This window comes from Gaeumannomyces tritici (genome assembly GCF_000145635.1).
Source record: "Gaeumannomyces tritici R3-111a-1 unplaced genomic scaffold supercont2.2, whole genome shotgun sequence".
Lineage (NCBI taxonomy): Eukaryota > Fungi > Ascomycota > Sordariomycetes > Magnaporthales > Magnaporthaceae > Gaeumannomyces > Gaeumannomyces tritici.
In genome coordinates this window covers 4,273,905-4,291,282 of record NW_008804546.1, presented here as the reverse complement: position 1 = coordinate 4,291,282, position 17,378 = coordinate 4,273,905, and the positions used below count along the sequence as shown (strand labels likewise).

The 17,378-nt window shown below is 58.4% G+C and overlaps 6 protein-coding genes across 6 annotated transcripts; 3 read left to right on the top strand and 3 right to left on the bottom strand.

Annotated features, from left to right (window-relative positions):
- The first annotated feature begins 858 nt into the window (after nucleotides 1–858).
- GGTG_03995 (hypothetical protein) lies at nucleotides 859–2,449 on the top strand. The gene has a single exon (XM_009221783.1). It carries the CDS (start codon nucleotides 1,014–1,016, stop codon nucleotides 1,947–1,949), a length of 936 nt encoding a protein of 311 aa, XP_009220047.1. The 5' UTR covers nucleotides 859–1,013; the 3' UTR covers nucleotides 1,950–2,449.
- GGTG_03994 (threonine aldolase) lies at nucleotides 2,447–5,086 on the bottom strand. The gene is made up of 3 exons (XM_009221782.1): nucleotides 4,142–5,086; nucleotides 3,779–4,037; nucleotides 2,447–3,696 (listed from the first exon to the last, which is right to left on the bottom strand). Exons 1-3 carry the CDS (start codon nucleotides 4,599–4,601, stop codon nucleotides 2,865–2,867), a joined length of 1,551 nt encoding a protein of 516 aa, XP_009220046.1. The 5' UTR covers nucleotides 4,602–5,086; the 3' UTR covers nucleotides 2,447–2,864.
- Nucleotides 5,087–5,189: 103 nt separating this feature from the next.
- GGTG_03993 (glycosyl transferase family 17 protein) lies at nucleotides 5,190–6,622 on the top strand. The gene has a single exon (XM_009221781.1). It carries the CDS (start codon nucleotides 5,370–5,372, stop codon nucleotides 6,531–6,533), a length of 1,164 nt encoding a protein of 387 aa, XP_009220045.1. The 5' UTR covers nucleotides 5,190–5,369; the 3' UTR covers nucleotides 6,534–6,622.
- Nucleotides 6,623–6,652: 30 nt separating this feature from the next.
- On the bottom strand, nucleotides 6,653–7,565 carry GGTG_03992 (mitochondrial import inner membrane translocase subunit tim-10). The gene is made up of 2 exons (XM_009221780.1): nucleotides 7,330–7,565; nucleotides 6,653–7,248 (listed from the first exon to the last, which is right to left on the bottom strand). The coding sequence occupies exons 1-2, from the start codon at nucleotides 7,419–7,421 to the stop codon at nucleotides 7,059–7,061; spliced, it is 282 nt and encodes a 93-aa protein (XP_009220044.1). The 5' UTR covers nucleotides 7,422–7,565; the 3' UTR covers nucleotides 6,653–7,058.
- A 143-nt stretch (nucleotides 7,566–7,708) lies between these two features.
- GGTG_03991 (lysyl-tRNA synthetase) lies at nucleotides 7,709–10,228 on the top strand. Its single transcript, XM_009221779.1, has 2 exons — nucleotides 7,709–7,827; nucleotides 8,047–10,228. Exons 1-2 carry the CDS (start codon nucleotides 7,810–7,812, stop codon nucleotides 9,937–9,939), a joined length of 1,911 nt encoding a protein of 636 aa, XP_009220043.1. The 5' UTR covers nucleotides 7,709–7,809; the 3' UTR covers nucleotides 9,940–10,228.
- A 393-nt stretch (nucleotides 10,229–10,621) lies between these two features.
- GGTG_03990 (hypothetical protein) lies at nucleotides 10,622–13,404 on the bottom strand (the record flags this gene model as incomplete). Its single annotated transcript, XM_009221778.1, has 3 exons — nucleotides 10,622–12,520; nucleotides 12,584–12,772; nucleotides 12,847–13,404. 3 exons carry the CDS (start codon nucleotides 13,402–13,404, stop codon nucleotides 10,622–10,624), a joined length of 2,646 nt encoding a protein of 881 aa, XP_009220042.1.
- Between the last annotated feature and the right edge of the window lie 3,974 nt (nucleotides 13,405–17,378).

Sequence of the window (17,378 nt, the reverse complement as noted above, 5' to 3'; positions counted from 1 at the left end):
GTGGATAAACCGGTTTTGCGTTAAATATAGGGGGTAGCCCGTAAGCAACCTCAACCCAAGTTGCGCCCATGGATGTCGGGAAATGGATGAGGTGGATAATTATAGTGTGTGGGTGGGCTCGCAGCGCAGGATAGCCCGTCACCAGCCCGTCTTCGCCTTCCCGTCGGGGCGGGCCGTGTGAAAGGCCGCAGACAGAGCATGTCGTATTAAAGCTCGCGGAAGGGCTGTGGATGGCGTGTGTTGCATCGAGTCGGGGCCGGCGCATGTCTTATAAAGGGACGCGGGTCTCAGCTTGGGGCGTGCGGCGTCTAAGCTCGCGGATGGCGCGTCTTGCGTGTCATGTCTTGCATGGAAGGCTTCGGGCGGCGCATTTTGGGTAAGCCGGCGCATGCCCCGTCAAGGGTCACGATCAGCCGCGCGCGCAGGGGGCAAATCCAGATTCTACCGATAACTGGACAAAAAAAGCCAAATTACAGAGGCGCCCGGGCCGTCCTCAGGCGGCCGTTGGCACATTGTCTAAACTAGATAGTCGAACAACATACGCGAAGCCTGGCGCTTGCCAGGCTGCTTATGCTCCGCTCCGAGCAGGCGCTCGGCGTGCAAATACATGCTTTTGACGCGCGCGTCCAGATGGACTTTTCGATACGGCCATGGGAACAAGAGACTGGAGGGTCAATGCAATAAATACAATCCAATAATCTCCACAAACATCGGCGTCTGGCGGACGCCTTTAACGCTTGCCCAAGGGAGGTAAACTGGAAGTTCGTGGCGATGGGAAATTGTGGGACCATACACGTGACACTCAAGCCCGGGCAGTTTCCACCGCTTCTATGTGCCGCGCCGCAACCAACATGAACCACTTCGTCAACTCCATCCGTGGCCAAAAATCCAGCTGCCGGCTGGTCGAAACAGGGCCAGCTCGCCAGCTCCATTTGGGATTGTCGCGTCGTCCTCCAGCATGCCCAAGTCCCGCGCTAGATGAGCCCACTTACCGCTGTTGCGACATTGTTTTAATGACACCCCCCGTCGCAGGCCGGAGGGACGACGGATTCGAGCGCATGCACGAGGGTTCCGAAGCGCTCGCCATAAACGACACCCCGCTGCGCAGGTTCGCGACCCTCGCCGCGTACAGGCTCACCAAGTTGCTGCGGTCCCGGCTGTCGCGTGGCAGTGGCACCTGCACATACCTCCTAGGGGGAAAACTGGTCGTCAAAACTGGCGCCTCGGTGCACCTGCAGGAGGCCGCTACCATGCGGTGGGTGGCCGAGAACACGACTTCGGTCCCTGTGCCAAAAGTCCACTGCGCCTTTGTCCATAAAAACCGTGCCTATATCGTCATGGAGCGCGTGCGCGGAAGCATCATGGGCAAGGCGCTCCAGCAGCCTCCTATCTCGGACGACGAGCAGGCGCGCAAGAGGCTGCTCCAACACCTTCGTAGCATTGTGCAGGAGTTGCGGTCCATCCCCCCGCCGCCTGGTATGGTCGGCGTTCAGAGTTGCACGGGCGGTTCGCTCCACGACTGCCGCATCCCCCGGGACTACCCCCGTTTCGGCCCGTTCAATTCTATCCGCGAATTCCACTTCTGGCTCCGCGACGGCTTCGACCTGGCCAACTACCCCCACCGTGACGCCGCCGACGCGGACGACGAGGACGGGATGTGGCGTGGCCTCAAGGATATGGTTGCGCTGCAAGACGGGCCCTGGCCGGCGCCGGTGTTCACGCACGGTGACCTCCACGCCGGCAACATCCTGGTCGACAGGGACCGCGTATCTGCCATCATCGACTGGGAGGGTGCAGGGTGGTATCCCTGCTACTGGGAATACACCCAGGCGTGGACGCTGGCCCTGATGAACGATGTGTGGCAGGACCTGCTCCCCGAATTCATGGAGCCGTATCCCGAGGCGCTCAAGATGGAACAGACGCGGCAGAGGTCGTGGGGGGAATACTGATAGGCCTCGTATGTCATCATTTGCGGCACGCGGGTCGCCATACCGTCTCTCAAGAAACTCGTACGCACCCTCCGCGATGCCGCCTTTTGGAACAGAGGCTTGGTTATCTGGATAAACCCCAAGGAGCTTTGCTCTGAAATGAAAAAGCTGGTGGACCTCTGGCTGCCTGCTACCGCGGCCCAGTTTGCAGCTTCGTGGGACCAGCACCTTCGGCTTTCGCTGGCTCCCGACGTGGCCGCACAGGGCGGTTGATAACCCACCCGAACTGCGGGTCGTTTTTGCCGCCATGCCCATCCTGGCGCTTTGCGCCCACTCCCAGCGCCGAGTCGTTGGACGCCGTCTGCTCGGCCGAAATCGTATAATTATTAATAACACAATACCATTTTACGTATCCGTAAACCCCCTTTCGAGGTGGAGTCGTCACTGCCGTACTCCGTGTTCTAGTCGCTATATGCCCGGGTTTCGCCCAAGACCGACGCCAAGCAAATACAAAAATTCCTAGCTTTTACCGTTTTTGTGCCTTTGGTTGCTAGACCACCCGAGAATTGTGCCGTGGATTACCTATACACATATGTAGGTATTTGTTGGTGAGCAGTCTGGCTGCCACTTTCGCTGCATTGAATCTCTTTTTTTTTTGTTTTTGTATCTAGAGCTCCACCGACGCATCTGCATCTAATACTTCTGCAAATCTGCAGCATAGGCCTACAGCAGTGGCAGTGAATGAATGTTGTCTAACTTCCTGTCATCCTCCACAAATGACTAGGTGGTATCAGTGCGACCCATTTCTCTGTAGCTGATGCTTCTCCAAACCTCGAGCACTCGCAAGTCCAGTCTCACCTGGCTGTGCGGATCCGCTCCAATTATTTCGGAAGGTATCGTACCCGAGGGCCCGGGTTCGATGCCGATGCAAGACCCTCAATGGCTCTGGTACTGTGACTTTGACCCTCCGTTGGATCCGCCCGTCTCCAGAGGTTGCCCGCCCCCTTCGGCCATGGCCCGCTCCATGACCCGCTTCAGCCGGGGAATGGCATCGTCCCTATTGAGGTATATCTGGTAATGGATGATCAGGCGGTTGCTGGACAGCCGTAGCCCCTCCTCGCGGCCTATCTCGGCGAACCTCTTGCTGCTGATCCCGGCCGCGTTCAAATCCAGCCAGCACATGTTGGTCTGCACAGGGACCTGCATCTTGCCGCCGAGGCCTGCCCACATGGCCTCGACCTCTTTGGCTAGCTTGTGCGAGTGGCCCAGGAGGCCCGCCTGGCCATTCGGATCCGGGCCGAACGTCTCGGCGACGGCGACTCGCGCTGCCGCGGTCAGCACTCCACCCTGCCGGACGCCCCCGCCGATGGCCTTGCGCACCCAGCGGGCGTGGTCTATCACGTCCTTGGGTCCGACCAGAATGCTGCCGATAGGGGCGCCGAGACCCTTGGAGAAGCAGAGGCTGATGGTGTCGAAGCAGGCTGCATAGTCAGGTAGCGATCCGGCACCGGAAGCCACGGCCTCCCAGAGGCGGGCACCGTCGCAGTGGACTCGGAGGCCAGACTCGCGAGCAAACTTGGAAATTCGGCGCGCCTCAGCCAGCGGCATGACGAGGCCGCCGAGCGTGTTCTCGAGGCTGATGACGCGCGTCGGGCACGTGTGCACGTCAGAGTCCAGATCAGCCTGCTCGGCGATCTCGTCGCGGGTGAGGTAAAGGCCATTGCGCGCCTTGATGGTCTTGAGCATGGCTCCAGTCAAGGATGACACGCTTTTATGCGGTTGTTGTCGTTAGCAACAAGGCGCCAGACCGACATCAACTAGGTTCCCTCTCCCCTGTGTCAGAGACATACCCGCCGGCCTCATATTTGTAAATGTGTGAGCGGTCATCACAGAGGACGCTGTACGGTGGTTGGGTCAGGAGGGCACGCATGGCGAGCTGATTGCCCATTGTCCCCGAGAGCACAAAGAGGCCTGCCTCCTTGCCTGTGATGCGAGCGCAGTACTCCTCTAGCTCGTTAGTGGTTGGGTCCTCTCGCAAAACATCATCCAGGAGGGTGCAGTTCTGGATGGCCTCGAGCATAGCTGGGGTCGGCGTGGTCATGGTGTCGCCTTGAAGGCACATGTATATCAGCATGGGCTTGCCCCAAATGCAAGCAAATAGGAACACATGGCGTGGAGGCAAAGACAGGGGCTGGTGGCGGGTGGGCACCCACTCCTGAAGTCAAGGCCGGCGGCGCCGTGATGGCCGACCCAAGCGCTGGCGCCCTTGCCATTGGCAACCGGGGCCGCGGGCGTGGCATCCGATGCCGCAAGAGTTGCACCTGATGCCATATTGGTGCTGTAAGACTGGACAGAGGCAGGTGTTGAGAATGCAATGGAACGGCAGCGATAGCGGTGGCTGGAGTTATGGACGGTCTGAAGGGGGGACGGCGGCGGCCCGTTTTGTACCGTGGCGCTGACGAGGCTCTGGTCCGCACTCGGAGGCCGAAAGCGATGGTAGCCGCTGATCGGAGCGTTGAAACTCGGTCCCAAGTTTGGGGTAATGGAGGGTCCGTAACGGCTGGCGCACCCAGCCACTCGACGCCAGGCCTGCGTGAGGGGGCTTGGACGGGAGGCCTGGCTGGCAAGGACCCCGACGCCGGCCCCGATGTTGCATCCTAGCAGCCGCTGCATCGGGCCAGCAGAGCTTCAATGCGGACCGTTGGAAATGCGGTTTTGGGAATGCCTTGGCCAGAAAGCCAAATTATGGAACGGATCAATCGAGAATGGTGTGCTTTGACCTGACCTGACCCCCACCCGCGGCAGGGTCAGCCGCTGGAGACTGGCCTAGCCGCCACGAGTCATCGTTCCATGTCGTTCGCGGCTTGGGCTTGAATAGATGACGGCTTCGAACGTTTTCTGGTGTTTTGAACTTGCCAGACTCGTCGAGGTTGGAATACCACATGCCAGCTCGACTCGCGGTACCATCTAGCTCCAAGCCGCAAAAAGCGTGTCCATCGACAGGAAGCGGAATAGGAATACGTATAAGAATAGGAATAGGAATAGGAATAGGAATAGGAATAGGAATAGAAATAGGAATAAAAAGACGAATCAAAACAGGAATAATTGCAGGAATACAACAGGAAGGAAACGAGAATAGGAAAGCTCACAGTACTAGAAATCCCACTTAATCTTTAGGACCTGGCGCAAGACTGCCATCTGTTTTGTGGCGGGGTGCAGATACGGTCTAGTGCGCACGGTCCACCATAGACCGTGGCTCAACGCTGACAGGAGTAGGCCGAGTCGCACCGGTCGCACAGAAACGAGGACATTGAACACTGCCCCTGAGGACAGAAGGGCCCTACTGGGAGCGCAATGCTGGAATAATCCGATTAATGAGCTTCAACTGGCATCATTGGAGCAGTGAAAACGACTGCTATTCGAAACATCTCTGATGCAATCATGAGGTTTCTGCTGCCGCGTCGCGTCGCCAGACGCGCTCGCCTGTTGTTCGTCCTCGCTGCCTTTTGCACGCTCCTTGTCTTCTTCTGGAGCGGCGGCGGCGCTCTCCGGCTGTCGCCCCACCGGATATCAAATGCCGGTCTCTACCGACCGTCGGAGGACGCTGCGTCTCTTTGCCGCCGTCATGGCTGGAGACCCTTCAGGCCACCAAAATCCTTCTCCTGGTGGCCGCTGGCCCCAGCCGAGGAGCATCCAAGACCCCGCAAGGTCTACGACCTGTTCATGATCAACAACGAGATGGAGTGGCTCGAGGTCCGCCTGAATACCACCTACGAGCTTGTCGACCATTTCGTGGTGGTCGAGGCCCCCCTCACATTTACCGGGCTGCCCAAGCCACTCGTCATCAAGGAAAACTGGGACCGGCTCCGGCCCTATCACGCCAAGCTCTTTTATCACGAGCTGCAGTACCCGCCAGACTACAACCCGCCAAGGCCCTGGGACCGCGAAGATCTGCAGCGCGACGCCTCGCTGGAGCAGGCCCTCCCGCGCCTGGCCGCCGAGGTGCCCGGGGCGGCCCCGCGGGCCGGCGACGCCCTCGTCGTCGCCGACGTGGACGAGATCATCCGGCCCGAGACCCTGCGCCTGCTGCGCGCCTGCGAATTCCCGCGCCGCCTGACCCTGCGCAGCCGCTTCTACTACTACGGCTTCGAGTTCCTGCACCGCGGGCCCGAGTGGCCGCACCCGCAGGCCACCTACTATGAGGGCGCCCGCTCCAGCTCCGCCGGCGGCGGTGGCACCACCATCAAGCCGACCAACCTGCGCAACAGCGACGGCGGCTTCGCGCCCCTCTCCTGGCTCGACATGGCCGACCTATGGAACGCCGGCTGGCACTGCTCCACCTGCTACCGGACCGTGGCCGACGTGCTGCGCAAGATGGCCTCCTTCTCCCACGTCCCGCTGAACCAGGAGGTGTTTCGGGACCCGAACAGGATCGCCGATCGGGTCCGTAGGGGTAAGGATATCTGGGATCGCGAGGGCGAACACTACGACTTCGTCCCCAATAACACCGACATGCCGCCCTTCTTGCTGGCGAATCCAGAGCGGTTCGGATATCTGCTAAACCGGACGGGGGAGTCCGCCGGCTTCGAGGACTACCTCCCTTAGGATTCAGGGGGAGAGCGCATCTTAATTTGTTCATCCAATACAGCCATTATTGAATTTGCCCTTGAGTCAACAATTATTGGGTGATGAAGCATCTTTTACAGGTACCGTGATGGGGGGCCGCCTCTTCCTACCCATGTAGGTGTGACCTTTTGTCCCGAGCACTCGGTCTCATCAGTGCGTGAACCAGTAATATCTTGTGGAGAAATACATGCTATCATTATACATGGATGGCCACACATCCAGCCACGCCATCGGGTCAAGGCAAGGATTTCTATCCAAGGTCATATCCTTGTGTTTGGCGGGCGTCAAGCACAAGGTGTCGCTTTTTTCCTGATTGCCATCTCTAGTCGTACAACAAAAAAGGCTAAATCGTCCGGAATAGCCATCCGTCCCAGACGCCATCCGTAACTCTCTATCCTTGGCTTTACCAATCCGTGGTGAAAAGCAAGGAACACAGAAGGAAAAGAAATGGGGTTGTCTGATCAACTCCAGTTACTGTCGGTTTCGACGCGACGGCGCGACGGCCTAGTTGCCGAAACCGCCAAAGCCGGGGGCGCCCCCTGCCTGGCTTTGCTTCTGGAGTATGTCCGAGACCTTGAAGTGGACGTCGAAGAACTTGGCGGCGCAGCGGTCGAGGCAGACGCTCTCGCCCTTGTTGAGCTCGCCCTCGTGGTAGTCGGTGGGGATGCACTTTTTGGCACATGCCCTGTTCAGGCTACATTCAGGGGGACAAGAGTACCCGGTCAGCTGGATTCACGAATATCGCAGTGGCTTCCCGGAAGGTGCGTCGTCTGACCGGTTGTGCATCTCGGCGATCAGTTTCATCTCGGCCTCGACTGCGGCGATCTTCTCGGCCGAGGTCGGCTGGGGGCGTCCGAGTCCAAACATTGCGAATGTGGTCTGGATAGCTCTTTGAGGAGAGGATGTGGTGTGCTAGGAGGGCTGTTTCGGCGCGCGGATTGACCTCGATATTTGGCCCAGTCTGGAGACTTAAAAGCAAGCTTCAAGTTTAGAGAATGAAGTCAGTTCCTGCAGCTCCCGTCCCGCAGCGGGCACAGGCGGGCGGTGAGGAGCGGCAGACTGACTGTGAATAGGTGTTATCTTATCGGTACTTGACAAAGGACGGTAGCCGCCTCGTTGCGTGCTCAGGGGCCCACCTTGCAAAATGGAAAATGGGCATAAAAAAATCTCACGAACTTAAACCATAGTGTCCTGCCTCCCTCTCTTTTGCTCCCCCTTTTGATTCTGCTAATCGGGCTGGCCTCGCAACGGCACAATGGCGGCGAGCATGAACGTAAGTATTCACTTTCAACACGCATTTCACCTTCCCAATGAGTCCCCATCCCCGTTCATGATGACACCTGGAATACATTTAAGAACCGTTGCGACTGACACGGAAACGTGTATGATCACAAACGCCAACTGTCTGATTTTTTTTGACCACGATATTTTTATTCTTGCATGCAACCATCGCTGTATTTGGTGTCCAGTCTACTGACATTGCTACTAGCAGATTCCCGCGGGGCTTGGTCTGCAATTTTTGCGACCCTGTGCCCAGCGAAGCGCCGTCGGCCCTGTGAGGTCGGCAGCGGTGGCCCAATTGCAGCTGCGCTTCTACTATGCCTCGCGTTCACTCAGGTCACAGAGCCAGGATGGGCGACCGGCAGTCCCGATAGGGGAAATGGCGGGGGATAGGACTAGGCAACAGAAGCCCAGCCAGACCGCTATCACCGCGGGCGTGCCTGGTCTTCTCGACCAGCACCACAGGGAGAATAATGTCGTGGGGCGGCCCCGCATCATCCGCGGCCGCATTGACGCAGTACGCAGACATGGCCGGAAGCTCTTGTTCATCGACGTTGTCTCCGGGTTCGAGACGATGCAGGTTCTGGTGAACTATGGCGTCATCTCAACCGAGGATGACCGCTGGCGTGACATCTCATCCGACTCGGAAGGCTGGGCCGCTGCCACGGGGGCGCTACGGAGGGGCGCCTTCATATCTGTCGTTGGCGACATGGCTCTCAGTCGAGATAATAAACTCTCGATTAAAGCTCGGAAGATGCCGGTTATACTTGGTGCCCCAAGTCCTGGTTTTGACCCTCCCGAGGTCTTGGTTGATGAGGAGGTCACCGCCCGCCACCGTCACTTGGACCTCCTAGCCAACAGACAGATGCTCGACACATTGCGCTTGCGCTCTGCCGCAATCACGTCGTTGCGGTCCTTCCTCGATGGCCACCAATTCATCGAGGTGCAGACCCCGATCCTCGCTGCGCATGCCGGTGGTGCCTCAGCACGACCCTTCTCTACCCGGTCTGCAGACATGGGTATCGACCAGCCGCTGGCCCTGCGCGTTGCCCCTGAGTTGTGGCTCAAGCGGCTCGCCGTTGGGGGCTTCGAGCGCGTCTTTGAGATTGGGCCATGCTTTCGCAATGAAGGCCTCGACAGCACCCACAACCCCGAATTCACCATGTGCGAGTTCTACGAGGCCTACGCGTCTCTGGACACCCTAATTCTCAGGACCGAGAACCTGATGGCAAAGATCCTGAAAGATGTTCAGTTCGCCGCGTCCGGCAACGCCGGCGCGCTCCGGGCGTGGCAGCTACAGGGAGATCTGGAGGCCGTCGCGGCAAAGTTCAAGCCCGGAGCCGAGGATGGCGGAACGGGGGGACTGCGCAGGGTCGCCTTTATCCCGACGCTCGAGAAAGCACTCGGCTTCAAATTGCCGGGTCTCGATGCCGAGACGGCCTTTGAAGATCTCATTGCCCTGCTACGCAAGCATGAGCTCGAACCGAAATACGGATCGTCTGCGACCACATTACCCAAACTCCTCGATCGCCTCGGCAGCGACTACGTCGAGAGCGAGTCTTGTACCGCCAAGGCCATTTTCGTGACACACCACCCGGCATGTATGGCCCCCTTGGCTCGCAGCACGCGCTGTGCTGCGACAGGCCAGGTGGTGGCGCTGCGGGCCGAGCTGTTCGTTGACGGCGTCGAGCTGGCCAACATGTACGAAGAGGAGAACGACCCAGATGAGCAGGAGCGCAAGTTCAAGGAGCAAGCCTGCCTGCTGAGACAGCAACAGCGCGGCAAGATGCAGCGGTCGTTCGATCACCAAGTCGCCAGCCACACTGCCGTTGACGCCGGTCTTGAGACAGCCGACATGGACGAGGCCGAAGCCGAGGCCGAGGCTTCGGGCGCCCTACTCACGGGCAGCGACGCCAACTACGTCAGGGCCCTGCGAGCCGGCCTGCCGCCCACGGGAGGATGGGGCTGCGGCATCGAGCGCCTCGTCATGGTGCTCTCGGGGGCACCCCGCATCCGGGACGTGCTGTCATTTGGGAACCTAAGGAACGTTGTTAGCGTCTCGCGCCCTGAGAATCAGGATTTGGCCACAAGCTCATCGGCCTAGATCCCCGCCCTGGGCGGGTATCTACCAATGTGGACTGGATTTCAGAGCGTCGAGAGGCGCACACCTAGTTGTATATAGTGTACCACCACTCGTGCTGAACCTGGGTCAGCATGAAGCACGTAACCAATGATGATGATGATGATGATGCCACGGTATATGCGCTTGGTCACATTTCGAATTTCCCTGTAGAAGGAACGTGTGAAAGCCGACCTTGTAGATTTCTTCTGAAATAGCTGGGTATCTATCACAACCAATCTTAGTCAAAAGCGCTAAGCCAAGTGAATAAACGATGCGGCTTTTGTTTCGCGCAAGCAGAACAGTGAGCAGAGGTCAGCGAGAGGTTGAAAGCGGCAAAGAGCATAAGCAACCTTTATCGCGGCTCCCAGGGAGAATCCTCACAGCAAGTCCCCTCTTGGCAAGAATCCCTTAAGCAAAAATATCCCCCGCAAAAAATAGAAGTGTGACGAAAAGCTCGGTGTCTCAAGAGTGGAAAGCCCAGTAAAAAGGAGATGCGGGTTTCCTTCCGTCCAAGCAGAAAATCCTCCCAGTAAAAATAGGGGGTGTGACAAAAAAGCCTAATGTCGCAAGGGGGTCCGAAAGAAGTGTCGGTGGGCCGAGACGCAGCAAGAAAGTCTCGAGAGAGCAATCCAGATCATAGGTCTCGGCGCCGTGCACCCATCCTTTACCAGAACGAGCCCAGCTCCTTCTTCCGCTCGGCAGGATCCAGGACCATGAGCCGGCGCATCCTGTCCATGCTGTTGGCCGGGTGGTATGTACCCAGCATGGCCTCGGCGTTGTTGGGGCGGCGCACGCCGCAGATGTCGGGCGTGAGGCCGACGAAGGCGCCGTCCGAGCCGCCCGTGTCGAAGATGTTGGCGCGCTGCGCCGGGAACATCTCGTGGTCCCCCGGGCCGCGGTCGTTCCAGCCGGGCATCCGCATCCTGTCCCAGAACCTGGGGGTAGCCTCGAAGCGGAGCCTCTTTGGCATCTGGACGCGCGCGATGTCGCGCAGCCGCGTCCACTCCAGGCGCATGGCCATCTTGTAACCCGACAGGCATCGCTCCTCGGCCGGCGTCGCGGGGTTCCAGGTCCATCCGTTGGCGGCGGGGTCCGAGTCGAGGGGGACGAGGAGCGGCTCGGGCTCGGGCTGGGACTCGGGCTCGGGCTCGGCATCGGGCTCGGCATCGGGCTCGGGCTCGGCATCGGGCTCGTTGCCGTCGTTGGCAGTGGTTGACTCGCCTGCAGTAGGATCAGCGTCCGCGTCCTCGCTGGCATCCTCGTTATCGTCCTCGTTGCCGTCCTCGTTGCCGTCCTCGTCGGCGTCCTGGTCGACTTCCTCGCTGGCGTCGTCATGGGAGACGTCGACACTCGGCATGCCGCCAAACAGCTCGCCAAGCGACGTGGCATTCATTATGCACCCCCAGAATGGTAGTATCCTCATCACCACCGCCCGCTTTTCCGTCTGGTAGCGGTGCGGCTCCATGTCGGCGAAGATGGTGAAGCTGCACCACGAGCACCTGACGCCCACGTTCATCATGGTGTTCATCACCTTGACGTTGCACATGCAACACTGGGTGAGAAAGAACTGCTTCCGTACCTCCGGCGCGGGCTGCCCGTACAAGATCTCGTAGATGCGGCGGTTGTGGGCCATCTCGTTCTCTTGGCGGCTGCCGTGTCCCTCGGTGGCGTCCAGCAGGGCGTGGCTGGCGAGGACCTTGGACACGAAGCCGACGGGTAGGGGCAGGCGCTCGAGGAAGTGCCGGAAACCCAGGCCGCGCGCCAGCATCTCCACGCCGTAATCCTTCTCCCAGCGGTGGACACGGTCGATGAGATTTGCGACGACGTTCTCGGTGTGCACCCCTGAGTCCTCAAACGTCAGACCGTAGCTGCCCCAGCGGCCCGTGTCCCCCAGGTCATTTTCGTAGCTTGGACCGTAGTGGTAGAAGGGGTAGAAGTCCAGCCTGCAGCCCGGACGGCGGCGCTTGACGGCCCTCATGAGACATTCGGTCTGGGTGACGTTCAAGAGGTAGTTGTCGCGCAGAGTCAGCTGGCGGATGTTGGGGGTGGCGAGGAGGATGAGGTCGACGTGTTGCCACGTCAGGAAGTCCTGGCCTGAGATGTCCAGGCTGCGGATGGAAGCGCCGTGGTAGGAGAGGACCTCGAGCAGCCTGTTTGTGCCCTCCAAGGCGTCAGAGTACTTGAGGCGCGGCGACTTGTTCCGGGTCGCCTTGGTGGCCTCGAAGCGCACGGCTGTGCACATGACGTTGAGGTGGCCCCGACGGCCGATGGGCTCAAGTTCCTTGTCCGCCATGCGCTCGCTGTTGTCTCGCGGAACATCGACCATCATGTTGTCGCGAACCAGGGTGCGGCAAACCTTGTTTCTGGCCTTGTCCTCCTTTGTAAGCTCGAAGAGGTCCTTGTGCGCCTCCCTGTGTTTGGCCAGTGAGTCCTGGTGCTTGACCTTGGAGATGTCGCTCCAAGACGCCTTCATCTCGACAGGGCGGCCGTTGTCGGTCACGCCGACCCGGATGAGTGCGACGTCCTTACCCAGGAAGTCGAACCTGTTGGTGTCCCACACCTCCTGTCATCCAGCCTGGTTAGCCATGTCCAAAATGTGACCGAGAAACATTTCATCAAGACTTACCAGAATCCTGCCAACCGAGTTGAAGGTCTCCTTGCAGGCTATGGCGACGGATTGCTTCTCGGCATAGGTAAGCTCGCCCAGGATCATGGAGGCGATGGACAGCTCGCGCAGCGCCTTGCTGAGCCCACTATGGGGCTGCTCGATTCCACCCTTGAAGAACGTGGCAGGGTCCTTGGGGTGGAATGGGATCTATAGGAACAACCAACTAATCAGCATCAAGTCCAGAGCAGTACTGTGCATGTCATGGGCATCTTGATACTCACTGTCATGACGAGCTTGTCGTCTGCAATGTTCTCTCCCTTGGCAGCGACGGCGCTGAACTTGTGGTAGGCAGGGTTGTACTTGAGCGCAGAGAACACGAACTTCGTCGTATTGAAGTCCCGTGTAGGTTCTGTCTCGCGAGCAACCCGAATGATCTCGTCCCTCTCTTGCTCGAGAGCCTCTGACGATGCCCAATTCTGCTGGCTACGGGCGTCCAGGATCCGCTCGTTGAGGCCGATCAGCTCCTTGTCGACCTCGTCCGCGTTCTCTTTGGTGAGCTCAGCCAAGACCGCCTCTCCCGAGCCCACACTCTTAGAGTAGTGGTCTTGGAGTCGCTCGACTGTGAGCAGCTGGACTGGGGCACAGGAACCAGAGTCGGACGTCGGGGCCTCAGGGGAAGCATCCCAGTTGTCTTCCTCCGGGGCTGGTTGGGGCTCCGGCATTCTCATGTCGGCGGCGCAGGCAGCTATAACCTCGGGTCGCCGCGCATTGGCGATCTCAAGGCTCCGCGCATACATCTTCTGGAAGCGGGTCTTGCGGTTTGCTCCCTTGCGTGCCATTATGAGCGCTGTCTGGCTCTGCTGTGGACAGTGCTGCTAGTCAGTCTAATGCATTATAAAGCTCCCAAAAAAAAAACGAAGGTTGTACAAGACAAAGATTAAGGTTGCAGAAGAATAAGATGAAGGTTGTGTGACAGACGGGGGTGAATTTTGTGTAGAAGACGAAGGCTCCGTAGAAGAAGGCTGTGTAGAAGAAGATGAGGGTTGTGTGGAAGACGAAGGAGAAGACGAAGGTTGTGTAGGAGACGATGTGCAACGGCGAGAACCGATTGAACAAGAGCAGAGCGAGAACTTGCTGACATTCAAGGTAGGTGTTCGCCTTTATGTGTGGTAGGTGCCAGGCAGGCCTGTTGATTGTGAGGTGCAGGAGAAAAGGAAGGAAGGGTTTCAGGGTTGTGGAAAGGGCGCCCAGGTCGATCCAGAGACGACAATAGTAGGACGACTACCGGGATATAAAGTGGCGTGCCCTTGAATGCCAAGAGTGGATGAATGTCTATTCTAGGGCATGGGACTTACGACTCTGTGACGAACAAGAAAAGGGCGAGGCTCTCGTCTGGAGATGGTTGTCGGCGGTCGGGCAGCGTTTGGCCAAGGAATTCGAGGTGCAGTGGAAGGAGGAAGAGAGGTGAAAGGAGATATCAAGGTGAGTTTAGAGCGAGGCAAGGGGGCTGCTGGAAGGTTAAAGAGAATCTGAAAGGAAGAGGGTAGGGAGGAAAAGTTGTTTGGGGGAAGGAAGATCGAGATGGTCGAGGTGATGGGAGGCGGCTCTCGGTCTTATATACCACGTGTGTGGCAGATTAGCCACAGAAACGGAGAAAGGAAACAGATGGCAAGATAAGAGCCCAGGCTGCGGCGTAAAAACGTGGGGAGGAAGGCTGTTGAGGTCTGAAAAAGGTTGATATCGCGTCGTGTGTGGCGTTGGAAGGGGTTGGGACCAAAACTCACCCGTTCTGCCGGGTCCTTTGCCCTGCTTGGGGGATGTGGCTGCCCTTGCTCACTTGCTCAGCCAGAAGGGGCCGTCACGTCGACGACGGAATACTGGCTCGTTTACTTCCAGGCGTTCCTGGGTCGGCCGGGCGTTTGCGGGATCAGCCCCCTCCTGGCAGCGAACCACCTCACAACCAACCGCACCTGCAGCTAACCTTGAGCTCCACTCTTATTAGCAGGGAGTGCTCCCAGGCCCAGCTAGGGTGAGGGGCATGCTCGCCTTGTCATTGATCAGTATTGTGTGAATCTATAGCGGGTGGCATGAACAGGGTCGAGGCTGGGCTGGGCTCCACACAGGGCAGCAGCAGCAGTGAGAGCCCAAGAAAGTTCAATGAATCACGAAAGGCTATCGGGAAAGAGAGAGACATGGTTGATGATATATAGAATCTGGAAATCAATAGGCTATACGTTGGCTAGAGGAGAGAGTGCTATTGAGGGGAATGGTGAGGAGTCCAAGGGGCTTCGAGGATGCAGCACAACGGACACCTCGGTGACCTGCGCTCCTGCTGGCTCCCATGCCGCGTAAAAATCTCTCAGAGGGTCTGGCGTAGACTATTTGGCCTTTATCTAGTTACCTCTCGGGTTGCACCACGGCGTTTGCACCTGCGTGCTGTTTCTTTGTCCGCCCCTACGGCTTGCTGCATGCTTTGCTTCCAAGCCTGCACACATCGTTTGTCGAAGGAAACGCCAACGACACCGCTTTGTTCACACACCCCCCGCGTAAACAAACGACAAGGAATGGCTCGTCAGGCGCAGAGTTTTCTATTCCCTGGCGTCGAGGAGTCTTCCGAAGGGGCCGGGACGACGCTCCTTGGTGGTGGCGTTCATCCTACTGCCACTCGTATTCCTACCTACCCTCAACGCCCTGAGAAAGTTTCTAGGTTGCCTTCTCTGCCGCAAGAACCCCTCGGAGTAGAGCTAGCTGACAATCAGCCCGGAACGAGAAACGAACCTAGAAGACGCTCGCCAAGAGCATTTCCACCGAGAAGCCAAAATCCGCGCCGAGCGAACCGACGTCGAAACATGCTGTGACCCGCGCCCGGGCCTCCGAGTCTTTCCCGAACCGAGACGAGCCCGTCGAGCGGTAGTCGGCGAGGGCGAACAAGCTGCGCATACACAGCAAATATGAAGGACCTCCTTGAACCCGATTTCCCATTGCGTCCCAGCCGACACCACGCTCAACAAGATCCGTCCCCGATGCCCAAGGACGACAACAAGAGCCAGCCGAGGCCACGTCCACTAGAAGGGGCATGAGGGAAATTGCCCGAGCATCTTGACACTTTGACGAGCCAGGTGATGCAGAGCCGAGGGAGGAACCATATACATGCACCAGCGGAGACACCGTTGCGTGTTGTCTGCTGGCTGTCTTCCCTCTTCTCAAAACACCACACACGACAAACCGTCGACTTGGACGACTCGCTCGAGGCAGAAGAGCAACGCCCGCACAAGGTCAGCATACAAATGTGCCCCTTGGAAATGGGCCCGCATTCCCGAAAACGCATGGATGCCCCAGCGGGACTTGAACCTTTATTGTGTCCTCCAGTTGCTTGGACTATTTTAAGACTAGATACGTCGAAAAAGATTGTGGCGTCGTCGACAGAGTTTGAGTATTACCCCTGAGAGGTGCAGAGTGTGGCGTCCAGATGTCTCGAGCTAACGTAGAATGATGGCTCAACCTAGAATAACCTCGGTGGCTTCTCACTAACCGCGAATCCAAACCGTGGAATCAGTGTCGGACGGTCCGCCCAGCCAACAACGGTGCTTTGCAAATCGACGCCACTTTCGGGTCTTGCATTACAGTCGGCTGCTCCCGGGAAGCTTGGGCTGAGACGGACGCCTCAAAACCGTGGGAGCCCCGGCCGATCGGCAAGAACAGGGGCGGTTTCTGGAAGGCGCGCCACAGACACAGACAGAAGAAGGCTTGGCGCGGCTCGCTTCCCTCGGTATATCGGGTTTGTCGTGTGTGGCGGCGCTGATCCTCCACATGGGGAGCTTCAGGGCCGACTCGACAGCACAGCATCCCGACCAAGTCCCACACACAAGGAAAGAGATGGAGAGAGGATGGGACAATGGAGAGAGGAATCGTCGAGAGAAGGGTGGTGGCCACAAGCCGAATCGGCTTTGGTGCTGCGTCAGGGGCAAACGCAGACTTGGGTGTCTAGTCGTGCCATCGAGTAGGGGGCGAAATGGCGAGAACAGGGGAGACCTCCCCACAACCCGCTGTTTGGCAAAACGGGCTTGGAGGGCGAGAGTGAGATTCGGGTGCTTCCGAGCAGGAGCTCAAAGGAAGGTTTGTGCCAGACCCTCAGTCCATGGCGACGACGACATCGCCTTTGCACCTGCCATAGCTGCAGCAAGCCTCGGGCTTCAAGGCGCCGCGCAGGATGGCATCTCGCTTGTCCTGTTTGGGTCTTCTTGTCAGAACGGGTGTCCAGAGAGAGGGGATTCGGAGACGGTAGAAGGGGCTCGACTGACATCAGGACAGGCCACAGGTGTAGCATGCACCATGGCTCCAATGGAGAGGACGGCAAGAAGCGCAGATACCAGGAAACGACAATGCATCTTTGGGACCCGTGCGCTTAAGGCGAGCCGAGTGGGTGGCGAGCAAGGCGGGTATAGAAGGAACACAGTGTGCTGTGCCTTTGTCAAGAACGGAGTAAAGGGGCGACGGACCAAAAGGTGAGAGGGCAGTCAGGATGGGAAGGCTGGGGCAGCGGGAGAAGCAGAATATATAACGACGCAGATACGAGGATCACTTGCCGAAACTGCTCACAGTTCAAATGCCGGAAAGACGTCAGCGACCCAAGAAGCTAGAGTCAGTTGGGAAAGAGGGTGGTGGACGAATTTAAAGGCGGCCCGGTATCGTGAAAGGCCAGGTCTGAGTAGCCCGGGGTTCCCTCCACGGCCACGACAGGGGGACACGAGGTGGGAACGTGAAGGAACGAGGGTCCTTTTTTTTTTTTCTAAAATAGCGGCGAGGCAGGCCG

Coding starts and splice junctions, on each gene's coding strand:
- GGTG_03995 (XM_009221783.1), top strand. CDS start 1,014: ATGACACCCCCCGTCGCAGGCCGGAGGGACGACGGATTCGAGCGCATG.
- GGTG_03994 (XM_009221782.1), bottom strand. CDS start 4,601: ATGCAGCGGCTGCTAGGATGCAACATCGGGGCCGGCGTCGGGGTCCTT. Junction 4,038..4,141: donor CGCCGGCCTTGACTTCAGGA/GTGGGTGCCCAC, acceptor TGTGCCTTCAAG/GCGACACCATGACCACGCCG. Junction 3,697..3,778: donor TACAAATATGAGGCCGGCGG/GTATGTCTCTGA, acceptor ACCGCATAAAAG/CGTGTCATCCTTGACTGGAG.
- GGTG_03993 (XM_009221781.1), top strand. CDS start 5,370: ATGAGGTTTCTGCTGCCGCGTCGCGTCGCCAGACGCGCTCGCCTGTTG.
- GGTG_03992 (XM_009221780.1), bottom strand. CDS start 7,421: ATGTTTGGACTCGGACGCCCCCAGCCGACCTCGGCCGAGAAGATCGCC. Junction 7,249..7,329: donor ATCGCCGAGATGCACAACCG/GTCAGACGACGC, acceptor CCCTGAATGTAG/CCTGAACAGGGCATGTGCCA.